The sequence below is a fragment of the Sorex fumeus genome, unplaced genomic scaffold, assembly GCF_029834395.1.
Source record: "Sorex fumeus unplaced genomic scaffold, SorFum_2.1 ptg000122l, whole genome shotgun sequence".
Classification (NCBI taxonomy): Eukaryota; Metazoa; Chordata; class Mammalia; order Eulipotyphla; family Soricidae; genus Sorex; species Sorex fumeus.
In genome coordinates, this window is record NW_026606179.1 from 36,234,360 (window position 1) to 36,248,248 (window position 13,889).

The 13,889-nt window shown below is 43.8% G+C and overlaps 1 protein-coding gene across 1 annotated transcript in view; it reads left to right on the forward strand.

Moving 5' to 3' along the window:
- Window positions 1–13,889, forward strand: part of FTO (FTO alpha-ketoglutarate dependent dioxygenase) — a 414,772-nt gene that overhangs the window by 185,497 nt on the left and 215,386 nt on the right. Inside the window, exon 7 of the mRNA XM_056136631.1 lies at window positions 9,937–10,056. Coding sequence (XP_055992606.1) covers window positions 9,937–10,056 — 120 coding nt within the window. The remainder of the gene's footprint in view (window positions 1–9,936; window positions 10,057–13,889) is intronic.

Consider the following 13,889-nt stretch of genomic DNA (forward strand, 5'->3'; position numbering starts at 1 on the left):
CCTCCGCCCCTCTCGGAGAGCCCGGCAAGCTACCGAGAGTATTCGATATGCCAGACACAGTAACAACAAAGTCTCCAATGGAGACGTTACTGGGCCCGCTCGAGCAAATCGACGATCAACGGGAGGGCCTTTACCTTTACCTTACCCTTAAAATGCTTAAATTTTATAACAGGAAAGTTTTACCTTAAAAAATGTTTATTAAGTAAGTAAAGGCCCTCCCGTTGATCTTCGATTTGCTCAAGCGGGCCCAGTAACGTCTCCACTGGAGACTTTGTTGTTACTGTGTCTGGCATATCGAATACGTCACGGGGAGCTTGCCAGGCTCTTCCGTGCGGGCGAGATACTCTCGGTAGCTTGCCGGGCTCTCCGAGAGGGGCGGAGGAATCGAACTCGGGTCGGCCATGTTGGCTGCGTGCAAGGCAAATGCCCTACCACTGTGCTATCGCTCCAAGTGATAGAGAAGTGGTGAAAATTAGCCAAGTGATCCAGAATGGTTGGAGATTGTTATCAGTCGTTGATATAATTACAAGGATTGGCGGAAGATTTGGGATACAAAAACATTTCATTCATCTTTTCAGAAATAATTATTGGGGGGCTGTAATAACAGAAAAGAGGGTAGGGTGTTTGCCTTGCACGTGGCTGACCCGGGTTCGATCCCCAGCATCTCATATGGTCCCCTGAGCACCCTCCAGGAGTAATTCCTGAGTGCAGAGCCAGGAGTGTCCCATGTGCATTGCTGAGTGTGACTCAAAAAGCAAAATAATAATAGTTATTATTACTATAATAATAAATATAATATAATAAATATTAATCACTTGATCACTTGACATCCCATTATTCATCGATTTGCTCGAACCAGTATCATCTCCATTTGTCCCTGTGGTGTGCTAGTGTAGCTCAATGGCATCTGCTCGTTCTAGGAACACGAAGAGCCTCAAACTGATCGTTCAGGGTCTTGACGAAGAAGTCTGACCATCTCGTAGGTGGGCGGCTACACGATCTTTTGATGTCCTGTGGAATCCAGTTGGTAATGACTCTAGTCCAGCGGTCATCTCCAAATCTCATTACATGTCCCCCCCATCTGATTTTCGACACCTTGGCAAATGAGACAGCATCCCTGATTCTTGACCGTCGATGGAGGTCGGACCTCCGGATTCTTTCTCTCACTTGAGTGAAGCGTGATATTCCAAGCATAGCTCTTTCAGTTCCTCTTTGGGAGACCCAAATAGCGTTCTCATCCTGTTTTCATAGGGCTCACATCTCTGAGGCGTATGTTAATGCAGGAAGAACAGTGGAATTGAAGAGATGTGCCCGGAGCTAGAGTTTCTTCATCCTCTTAGCTATTTCTTTGACGCTCTTGAAGGAGTTTCAAGCTGCTCTCTTCCTTCTGTGCAACTCAGGTGCCAGGTCATTCATCATGTTGACTTCTTGACCTAGGTACATATAACTGTTGTATTCAGAGATGTGCGTTCCATTGAGAGTGAATGGAACGTCAGGAACGAGACTGTTTCTCATAAACATTGTCTTCATGAGATTCAGTGGTAGTCCGACCTTTCCACACTCACGGTTGAAGTCAACCGGCAATTGTGCCACTTAGTTAATATTTGTTGTTATTAGAATGGTATCATCAGCGAAGCGTAGGTGGTGTAGTTGCTGACCATCTATCTTCACTCCCATTCCTTCCCATTCTAGTCATCACATGACGTTCTCGAGGGTGGCATTGAAGAGTTTAGGTGAAATGGTATCACCCTGCTGAACCCCTCTCTTGACATGGATGATCACTTCCTTGTAGAATTGTGTGATCCTGATAATGAATCCGTAATATAGCTCATGGAGGATCCCGATGTATTGAGTTTGAATGCCCTGTTTGGCTAGGGCTTCGATGACCGCCTCAATCTCAACAGAATCAAAGGCCTTCTTTAAATCAGTGAATGTTAGAGCGGCATCTTGAACTCCCAAGAAACTTCAATGAGCTTGGTTATCGTGTGGATATGGTCCATTGTGCTGAATCCTTTTCAGAACCCGGCTTGCTTGCGTGGTTGTCCTTCATCTAGTGTTCTGCCAATCCTATTCAGGATGACTCAAGTGACCAGCTTGTAGCTTGTAGATGACAGACAACAGAGTCGCCACGCTCCAGGACACTTTCTGGACACTCAGGCTGAGACTCACTCACGAGTGAAGCCCCACAGAACCAGGTAAGCGGAACTCTGTGACCTTGGACTCCAGGCTCAATGGGACCCAGGAACAGAGATTCTCTCCCTGCTCCTACCAATCTCTCTGACTCAGGGATTAAACCCAGAAGCCCTACCCTACCCTTCCCTGTCTGCTTCCACCAATCTCCAGTGACCCAGGGATTACACACAGAAGACCCACCCTACTGGTATCAGATAAATACCTCATCTGGCTGACCTCCGCTACTTCCACTACCCAGCCGCCGCCACGCTCAGCTTTCCGGACCGTGCGGCGGTGAACAAATCATAAGACACTTAATGCCCATCTTCCAAGATTACCGCACCGTATTTGATGGGGTTCAAGTATGGTTTGAATCATGGGAACAACTGCAAGGGCGATTAGAGGCCACCCTAAAAGCTTCTATCCCTCTTGGAGAGCCTGGCAAGCTACCAAGAATATCCCTGCTGCACAGAAGAGCCTGGCAAGCTATCTGTGGCATATTCAATATGCCAAAACCAGTAAATATCAATATAATTATTATTATTATTATTATTATTATTATTATTAGGCATGTGCCAGGCACTCTTTCTGGGTGCTTTAGGATAAATTGGTAGATAAACTAGATATTCTAGTCCTGAGAGGTAGCTATAAACAATAACTGTAATGACATTTACTAATCAGGTATTGTATTAGAAGTTATGGCACAAATGCTACAGGAAAACAGCACGTTGAGAATCAGAAAACAGTTCCACTGAGATGCTCTCCCAGCAGATACTTGTAGGAGCTGAGCAGGGGAGCCTTGTGGCAATTGGGGGCACACCCCGCGGATATCTGGGAGCAGTGTTTCCGGCAGAAGGAGCAAGTCCTGCAAGACGGGGAGATGGCGCATGACTGGAATCTTGAGATGGACTAAGAGGCCAACTGGTGTGAGCAGGGGGCGTGAGACTTGGAGTCACAGGAGATGAGGTCACAGATGTCACAGAGATGCTACAGGGTGCTGGAGGGGGACACACAGGTGGTGCGTGTCCTCCCTGTACTCAGGAAAATGGAAGCCAGGATGGATATATTTTCATTTTATTTTATTATTTTTTATTTTTTAAGTATCACACAAGCTGCTTTGTGAAGCAGTGTCATAAGCTCTGGAACCACAGGACAAGACATTTTCTTTTCAGGTCAATTGTATCCATGGCTAATGCTGAGCTGAATCCAGGATTGACTTTCTTTCCTTTTCTTGGTGCCTGATATGGGACCACTTTCCCTTGCATCACACTTTGTTGGAGGCATTAAGGAGCGCCTCTGAAAAGATAAGCATTAGTAGATCTGACAACTGCCCTGAATTAGTGCTGAGAGCAAAATTAAGTCTCCATATTCAGAGCCAAATTTTAATCTGGAAATGTGTGTTTTCTTGTTTTTTTGTTGTTGTTTTATTTTTTGTTTTTGTTTCGGTCTCTAAAAGTCTTTCAGTTTTAGGAGTCAGGCAAGAGTAGGGGTGCTCTCTTTAACATGCATGAGGGCCGTGCTTCCCCCTGGTCCTTTCTTGCCTTTCATGAGACTGACATTTCATCCATCATCATCATCATCAGTGGATGGGGGCAGTGTATAAAATCACCCTGTTTATCTAACAGTGGAGTATCGTCGCCTCAACCCATCTATGTCAGAAAGCGGCTGGCTGCTTCTGACATCGTCCATGTTCGAGAAGTGAGGAGGAGGTATATTGGAAACGTTGGCCTCCTGAGGCTAGACCACGGTTGAGTGGAGAAAAGTTCTAGAATCTAAATAGTTGTGCGTGCCAATCTTCTGAATCCTTCCAGTCCTTGATTCCTCAAGGTCATCTCTTCCCACTCAGAATTAATTCCAGGGCTCGGGAGATGGCCCAAAGCACGGGAGAGTATGCTGAGTTCAGTCCCTGGCACAGCACTGTGTCCTGAACACTGCAAGAGTGAGCCCCAACCATTGAGCAGGGAGTCGTCCCCAGCACTTCCAGGTGTGGCCCCCAAATCAAAGAATAAAACAAATTCATCCCCTATGTCAGCACACAGTGTTAGAGGCTTTTCTTGTGCCATAGAAGTTGGCCTGGGATTTGACACTTGCCTCTCACTCTCCACAGTGTTCTAATGTGCAGTGAACACACCAGCACATCCATAATAGTTGCCCTGCTTCTTACTCGTCCTTCACTTTCCTAAATCCAGGCACCCTTGCAGGCAAACCATCGGATGAAGTCCTTGGTTGGATGTGCTGCAAAGCTTTCAGACTGGGTGGGTTTAGAAGTGGATTCTTTTTCCCTTATCTTAAATGCTTTCTCACCGAACAATTTGGGAACTTGAGGGATGGCGCTAAGTACCTGGAGATTTTTCCGCCCTAATGTAAGCTGCTTTGACAAAGCTTTCTGCTCACTTTCTGATCATTTTCTATGGTGTTAGTCTCCTTTTCCTTCTTAAAAATAGTAAAATGGGAAACTCAGCTTTTTTACCTGGTGAATTTCCCCAGAAGAGAATTGTGTTTAGTGATGGTGCTTGGTTCTGTTTGTCCTCATCACACTGGCATCTTCCCTTGAATTACTTTGAAAGCATCTTTGGATTTCTTGGGGGGCGGGGGGCGGTGTGCATACTTGGCAGGGCTTATTCCTGGCTCTGTACCCAAAGATCACTCCTGTCAGTCTCAGGGATCATATGGGATGCTAGGGATCATATCCAGGTTTGCTGTGTGCTAACCAAGCACCCTACCCACTTGTACTCTCGCTCCAGCCCTGAAAAGGGTCTTCACTGAGTCTTCAAAGGTCTTTGTAAGTTAGCCCTTAGCATCTCTCCCTGGTCTAATGTCTCTCCCTGTGAAATGTCTTATTTCGCCTGTTACTGCAAGACATTAGCCCCCTGTGGCATTTTCACGCATCTCCGAGAAAACAATGGTAGCTGACCAACTTGGCAAAAGAAAAGTAGGGGACAGTTGCTTAGCTGCGTCAGGGATAGGCATGAGCCTTGGCAGTACGGAGATGCGGTAGCTCCAAAACAAGACACAAAGTTTTGCTCTCCGGTACCAAAATGCCTAGAATCTAAGTCAATGGACTTTCTTCTTCCCCTTCAGACTTCTTTTAGCCATTTCTTGGAGAAAAGCTTATTTTGATCTTACTCTCAGCCTCTCCCTGCTGCCTCCTCGCCACTGGCCCTGCAGGGCAGACACTGGTTAGTTCAGAGAGTTCTCAAGATTTTTTTTTCTGGGTCCCAGCCACGAACATTGACCTTTTTCTGGGATGATTCAGATCCTGCAGGGCTGTAAGCATGCCTGCTTGTTCCCCGTGGGCACTTCTAACCTTGTCATTGGCATTACTCAGAAAACCGTGCTGGCGAGTTGAGTGTTCGTCCATGGTCTAGGAGTTTGCTTGCTAAGCACCCTGAGTGCCGAGAGCACCTCGAGAGAGCTGCGTGTGCATATATCCCTGCTGCCCAGGGCTGTGGGGTCTGCCTCCCCCATGGAGACTTGCCTGTCATTTCTGTCCTGGCGGCTGTAAGCATCCCTGCAGGGACAGTCCATTCTGGGAAAGGCATGGAGGCCATCCTGCCATGATAGAACTTGATCAACCAGACAACACCTAGACTTTTGTTTTTATTTATTTATTTATTTATTTGGTTTTGGTTTGGGGGCCACACTTGGCGATAGTTAGGGCTTACTTTTGGCTCTGCGCTCAGGGATCACTCCTTATAGGTCTGATTGAACCTGGGTCAGCCGCACACAAGGCCAACACCCTACCTTCTTCTATACCATCTCTCTCAACCTCTCTTAGAATTAAAGAAAAAAGTAGTCTCAGCTGTTTGACTCACAGATTGAATTACCAAAGAATAAAAAAATAAAAAAAAAGTTTCCTTTGTCTCCTCCTGAACGATGGTTGGGGAAGGAGGATAAGGTTGAAAAGCTGCGGAGCAGAACCTGCACAAAATCCAAAGGGCCAGAACTCAGGGAAGAATGAAAATTCGTTTCCTTTCGGGCCACAAAAAAACAGACATATGACTGGAGCCACAGAACAGTGGCTCAGGCACTTGCCTTGCACTTAGCCAACCCAGGTTCGATCCCCAGAACCCTATCACTGTCACTGTCACTGTCCTCCCATTGTTCATCGATTTGCCCAAGTGCACCCAGTAACATCACCATTGTGACAATTGTTACTGTGTTTGGCATATCAAATACATCATGGGTAGCTTGCCAGGCTTTGCCATGCGGGCGAAATACTCTCGGTAGTTTACCAGGCTCTCCGAGAGGGGCGGAGGAATCAAACTCGGGTCAGCCATGTTGGCTGCATGCAAGGCAAACGCCCTACCTATTGTGCTATTGCTCCAGCCTGCAGAACCCAATAATAATAATAATAATAATAATAATTTTTAGAAATCAACTACTTCTCTTGACAGTGGGAGGACTGGCGAGGATATTATTTGATTTAAATCCTATAGTAAACTTAACCTACCACTTTGAAATAAAAAAAGATAAGAACTATTGAGCCAGAGGGATAATACAGCCAGTAAGGCACTTGCCTTGAACATGGCCTACCTGGATTTGATCCTTGAGCACTGCTAGGCTTTGGGGAGAGGAAGAAATGCAGGAAGAGAAGGAAGAAAGTAGAAAGGATGGAAGGAAGGAAGGAAGGAAGGAAGGAAGGAGAAATGAAGGGAGGGAGAGAGAGTGGAAGAGGGAGAGGGTTAGGGTTGAATAAAGTACATGCTAATGGCATTGGTGTCCACAAAGATTATGGTCATGGGCAACTCACGAATGACTGTTGCAGTAAGTCCTCAGTGTTGAAACCTTCAGATCTAGGTGTGATGGGCAGGAAGTCATTGAATGTTAAAACTGTTCCTGCTCAGAAAATGTCCTCGGAGGGACCTGAGCAGCCACCTGGGTTCTATCTCCATTATCCCATATGTGTCCCCCGTACCCCACCAGGAGTGATTCCTGAGTGTAGAGTTAGGAGTATCCCTTGAGCATCACTGGGCATGGCTCAAAAGCCAAAAAGAAAAAAAAGAAGAAGACATCCTAATATTTAGGTTCTTATGGATGATAAGTTTATGGGACCGAGTTCAGCTTGTCTTTTAGTAAGTACCTGTCCTAGTGCAGACCATTCATCATTAACCCACTTACTCCTCCACGGTTAGTATGCAGTTGTCTTTATTTTACAGATGACGTAGCTAGTCGGGGTGAAACCCAGTTTAGTTTTATCTCCAAGACATTCAACCCTAAACAAGACACTGTCTGCCTCAGAAGATGGTCAGGCCTCTGAGGAGGTCGATGAGATGATCACTCATTCAAGGGTGCAGGGACCTTTGCTCTCGTTGCTCTCTTGTGAAGCAAGTATGCCCCTCTTCTGACTTCCGAGTTTGAATTTACTAAGTCCCAGATCCTTATCTCTTCAGGGAGTTGAGCTACCTAGTTACTATGACAATCCAGTTTATTTCCTGGGGCATCCTGGTTATACGATGCACCCTCTGTTAATAGAAATAACCAACTCACAGATAGAAGAACTTCAACAATCTTTCAACTCCCCTTTACACAGAGCTTGATTCTTTGCCAACAGGTGGTTCTTGCAGTGTAAACAGATTTTAAGTGGAATATGCAAGAAGAAAAAACTCTTCCCCCCCCCCTTGTAATAAATCAAGTCGTGCAACCTGTACCTTCATAGAAGTTGAACTTGACTCATGTTCAACTCTCCTTTCAAAGCAGTCAAGTTTACTTCTGTTAACCACTGTCTTTTAATACCATAGATAAGGTTTAGCGACTATTGTCTTAATATTGTCTACATTCCTTTTATTATTATTTTTTGTTTAAACAGCTTTAACTGAAATCAGTTCTACATATCAAACAAACATTTAGTTAATGTAAACTAAAACCTTTTCATACAGCTCAGTCTTCTCAGGTTAGCTCTTTGAGCCATTTTCTACCATTGTTAAACCTCCACAAGTTGCTTTTGTTTGCCTCATGAAAGTTCAATATGGATAAACAAACAAAAAAAAAAAGAATTCTTTGTGGTAACAGGTGACGATTATAATAGCTCTGTGTCTGTATATGAACACGATTACCTTAGCAAAGCCAGTTGATCCAAAATTAAGCTGTGAAAACTCTACATTCCACCCCCCAACCCCCTTTCTCCCCCCATCCACCTCTTTGTTGCTGTTGTGAGGATGACCCAGGTCACCTGTACTTAGCCATGGTGCTTGCCAGAGGTCACACACTCTAGTGGTGGTGCTGAGACGCATGCTCATTGCTGGCTACCCTTGTTCGATCACTCCGCCTAGGCGTACACTGGTTTGGAGTGGACACTGGAGCTTGCTCTGGTACTCACACATGCACCCAGGCTTGGCTGCACTGTTCTCAGATCTTTTTTTTTAAAGTTGCATCTGCTTGAAGGGACTGGTGCCCTTGAGTTGTGATGCCGACTCACATCTGACCTGTCCACCAGAGATCACAGACCCCATTGTCGCTATCAGCAGCATGCTAGGGTGATATTCGGGCATTAACGTCTTGCTTCATGCTTGCAAAGCAGGTGCTTTTAGCCACCGAAACGTCCTTTGAGACCCAACCCTTGACACTTTTTATGGAGGGCAGAGGTAAAGCACTTTGGAGATAAGTGACATGGTACTGGGAAGGTGAAATTTGATTTTCAAGTTGAAGGTGAGTGGTCAAAGATTTGAAGAGTAGGTCGGAAACTATTTCTTTTTCCTTCCAAAGCTTTACTGTATTGAGGTTCGTTCAGTTCAAGGGATTAAAAAATATGCAACACGGATGACTGTATGTAATAGAAAGGCTTCAGGTAAAAATTGATCAAGCATCAGTGGATGCCACCAGGAATAGGATTTTCTCTTTTCACTTTGTAGCTACATCCCCATAGGTGGGGAAATAGTTGCAGAATCCTCTTCCTAGATCTTGTGTCTCATGACTTACTCTGAACATATGCCCATTCCCCGCAAATCCAATTCTCACACTAGAGAAATGTGGTAGCTGATTAGTTCTGACTTGGGTTGCATATTCTGGCAGTCTTGAAGCTGGAATTCTGCCTCACGGACTGAGATAGGGGAAGAAGGTGGATTACCAAGTAAATAATGGGATTGGGCGGCAAATGAAGGAGGAACGCTAAGGAGAGAAGTTAGCTTTTACCATAGCAGGTTTGTAGGAAAGAGAATAAATCATTAGTGCCTTTCCTACTCTTTGTAACTGTTCCTTGCCTTGAGATGAAAAGTGACATTTGAGTGGCTTTATAGGTCAGATGTATTTATCAGTTATATTGCTTTGTTATATGACTTGAAATTATCACCAGATTTTCCCTGACTCGTGAGTAAATTAACTTAAACTTAACATTGATATCTTATAATATGCATATTTTATTCTTGGTATTAGTCTTTAATTAAAGTGCATTTGCTTTGCTTGTATCTTCTCCAGAATAAGTCGTGCAGCCTGCTGTGTAAGCTCTAGCATCTCAGCGTTTATTGTTGTTGGACTTAGAGTTTCCTCATAACCACTCAATGCCATTTGCAACACCTCCAGGGTTGTCTCGTAGGATGGGGGGCTTTCACTTGAAGACCACTCATTTCTTGACCTTGCAGTAATGCTCTGGAGACTCCTGTTTGGGAGTCTGGTTAGGTCCCTAGCACCTGGTTAGGTTGAGCTTCTCGCACTTTCTCTCATCAGTGGCTGCTAAATAACAGGGGCAGAATCAAGCAACGAAGTTCATTGTCCACGATTGTGTATCCAAAGAGGATTTTAACGCTGCTTTGTCTTCATGGTCCACAGGTTGAGTTTGAGTGGCTGAGGCAGTTCTGGTTTCAAGGCAATCGATACCGGAAGTGTACGGATTGGTGGTGTCAACCCATAGCTCAACTGGAGGAAATGTGGAAGAAGATGGAAGGTGTGGTGAGTATCTGAGTACCACATGTTCTGACTGGCTGTTCTATAGAAATCCTCTTCTGGGTAATTTTCATAGGAAATACACATCTCGATTCTTATAAATGATCAGATCAGGTTACTCCTGGTAAGGTAGTCAGAATGGCCAAACTTTTGTCAACATGACCTTAGTTTGGTGCAAGGAACATTCATTGAGTGTTTCACTTACACAGGAGGCTTTGTACTCATGCTGGAAATGACAATGAGAAGAGAAAAACACCCCCCCCCCCAAAATCTGTAAACTCATTTATAAATGTTTTCCTATGCACGATTCTAAAAGATTTCCCTGTCTTAATTTTCAGAATACTTACAGCAGCACCATTCTAGGAAGTATGGAAACGGGAGCCTTAATTTACAGAAGCGTGATCCGAGGCATAGAAAAATTAAGTGCCTCCCAAAGGTCACAGAGTAAGTGGCAGAACAAGACTGAAAAGCAGCCTGGCTTCTTTAGCTCGGCTGTTTACTACCACATTCATTTTATCAAGGAGAGACACTAATATGATCAGGTGTTACATTAGCTAAAATGATCTTGTGATAGAGATTGAAAGACCACAGTCCACAGGAGACAGGATTAAATGCGGATCACGAGAACTGGGACATTTTCAAAGCAGCAGATGTCATTTTGAGAACTTTGGATGGAGAAGAGTTGGTCAGATAGGGCGGTTAGGGAGAAACATTAGGCTCCAGGGACTTTTGAAACAAGATCAAAAGTAGGGAAGAGCTAGGAATTCAGGGTGTGTATTAAGTACCAAATATGGCCGGAAGGCAAGTTGAGGTCATTGGGAAGTGTTGAATTCAGTCTTAATTTAAATAATAGCAACTACTTAGCACTTACCGAGTACCAGACACTATTCCAGATGTTTTAGGTGTGCGTCTTTGATTTTTTTTTTTTAATATATAACATAGGTATTCTTTCCCCCCTTTGACAAGCAAGGAGACCGACGCATGAAAGGCCTGTGTAACTTTTTCAAGGTTAAAACAGAAACTTGGACAAATGGGGATTTCAACGCAGGCAGTTTTACCCGAGGTCATGTCCTTCACCACCTCTCTGTTCTCCTCTAAATAGTTGAATTTGGAATGTAGTGGAAAAGCGATAAAAGCCTGCTAACTCAGGAGATAGCCCCACCCCACAGACTTTGAAATGTGCTGGGAGCAGGGAGCTAATTCTGCCAAGGTGGGGAACTGTTGCTAGTCATTATAATAGTGGAAAGATCTGGTCACAGCCCTGTTCTTGGACAACCCATTTCAAAGCCTGCCTTGGTACCCAGAAGTCCCCATTTTGCGAGACCTTCCTCAAATCTTTCACCCATGCCTTTTCACGGATGCATGTCTGAGGAGGGAAAGTGGGCATCCTCCTTTTAGCCCTCTTATAGTATCGCCAAAGAAAAAAAAAGAGGTGGGGGGGCGCGCAGATTTTTGCCAAAAGTCTAAATCAATGCAAAACTGAGCTCTGTAAGTTGGAGTTGGAGGAAATGACCAGCCCTTAGTTCTGTTTCTGAAATGAGTCTGTGTGGAATATGTTATTTTTATGGAATGTACATAAAAAAGGCAGCCTGAGTTTCAGGGTTCTGTGTAATCATGGCACAATTCACCCAGAATTGTTTATTTACTGAGTTAGAAGCTCTTTATTTGACCCTGGAATGGTGATTAGAGTTGACAAGCAAGAAGAATCACTTTTGGAAAAAAATAAAAAATTAGAATTGCTTTTGTCCAAAAGTGCTTGTTGCCGTTGTTCCTTATTGCTGTCACTCTTTATTTTTTCAGAACGGATATTTGGTATGGTCAGCTTACTGGTGGTACTCATGATGATGAATTTATTAAAAATATTTTGTCATCTGGGGCTGGAGCGATAGCACAGAGGATAGGGCATTTGCCTTACATGCGGCCGACCCGGGTTTGATTCCCAGCATCCCATATGGTCCCCCGAGCACCGCCAGGAATAATTCCTGAGTGTATGAGCCAGGAGTAACCCTTGTGCATCGCTGGGTGTGACCCCAAAAGCAAAATAATTATAATATTAATATTTCGTCATGAATTTTAAAAATTTGGCAGCTCTGGATCACAAGTTATAAGGAATAGCTTCTCTGTACTTTGTAACTCTTGTGTAAGAAATACTCAAAAGTCTTGGGAATTCTCCAGCGCTCTGTCCCTTGCCTTTGGTGTGGCATTACTAAGTGTTCTAAGTGCTATCAATGGCCCCAGTGTCTGCTCAGCAAGGCCCAGGCTGATCATTATCGACAAAGTGCAGGTTTGAGCCAAGAAAAAAGGATATTACTTCTAAATTAAACTTAAGCATTGCTTCAAGTCTTTTTAAAATGAGTTTTAAACAAATTTTTAATAATTTCATGTTGTGATTGGAAGAGACAGAAGAGAACAGTCGTTGGAAAGCCTCCAGGTCAGTGACGGTTAGTGCCATGCCATCTGGTATTTGTGTACTTGGGTGGGACTGGCACGGACTGCTTAAATTCCTGCTTTGTACCAGCTCACCTTGCATGTTTTTCAACTGTAGGCAGTAGGGGGCAATGTTGAGCCACCAGTTTGGGCTACCCACGCTTTCCTTTCAGGAAAATGCATACAAATGTACCATTAGCTATCAAGAATTATCCCTGTTGCTTCAAGTTAGCTATAATCTTCAAGATTCCATAACACAGGAAATCAGTTGTGGGTTAACAAATTCAACAGCAATTTAACATAAAAAGTGCAGTGTTTAGTGCACATTTGTATTCTATAGAATTAGACTAATCCAAAAGGCATTTCTGGATATATTCACTTTGCTTCCAGAGAATATATTACTGAAAAATTATTATCATTTTAGACAGGTTACTCTTATTTGTCCTCATGGTTTCATTTTTGAATTGTAAAATAATGTATGTGCGCGTCGTGGAACCTTTAATTAATGTATGTTGTCTGTACTGCAACATAGCATCGATCTTTTTTGGGGGTGAGAAAATAAAAGGAAAAAACCTCAGGCAATATGTACATTACTTTTCACCTTTTGCTTATGAGTAAAGCAACCTTTGACAGCCCTTGTACCCGGGAAGAGACTTGTGTTGTAATTTCTCTCTGTCTGTTCTTTTTTTTTTTTTTTTTTTTTTCACTTTGTGGTTGGAAGGTGTAGTCCCAGGTAGGATATAGAAGAAGAATGGAAAATGAGCTTTGAAATCGCTTTTCTTCCATTAATGGTAATTGCTCCACATGTCATAACCGGTTGTATATTTCAAAAAGTTTAGTCAGCTGTCTCTAAAACTCCCCTGGCTGCTCTTTCCCATGCCCTGTTCTAGCAGGCACCATTTTTATCACACAGTTTATTCCTGCCACTTCTCTCCCCGAGGAGAGTTTTACTCTATACATGCTCTTGTGATGCAAATGCTAAACCTTATATTTGAATGACATTCTGATAAAATATCACATTTTTCCCTGAATATTACCTCATGAATTCATGAGCCATTAAGCCCAAAGCCACATAACCCTTTCTTAGAACCCTGGAATTTTTGCGTCGCCTTCTCCACCCCCCCCCACCCCCCCCACCCCCCATCTCTGCACCCTGTTCAGGAAAGTATTTATAACACTCTAACACTATTCAAATATTTGTACTGTATTTTTTTTTTTAAAAAAAAACCACCCCACCACCCCACATCTGAGATTAGCATATCATAAAGAGACTCTTCAGGGCAATAAAGAGTTACCATTTGAAAGAAACCCTACCAGCTTTGCTTTCTGGGTAAAGGAAATATGAAAAGCTGAAATCTCCTGTGAATGGAGGAAGTCTTGCTGTAGCCAGAGATTCTGTGGATAGGCCATTT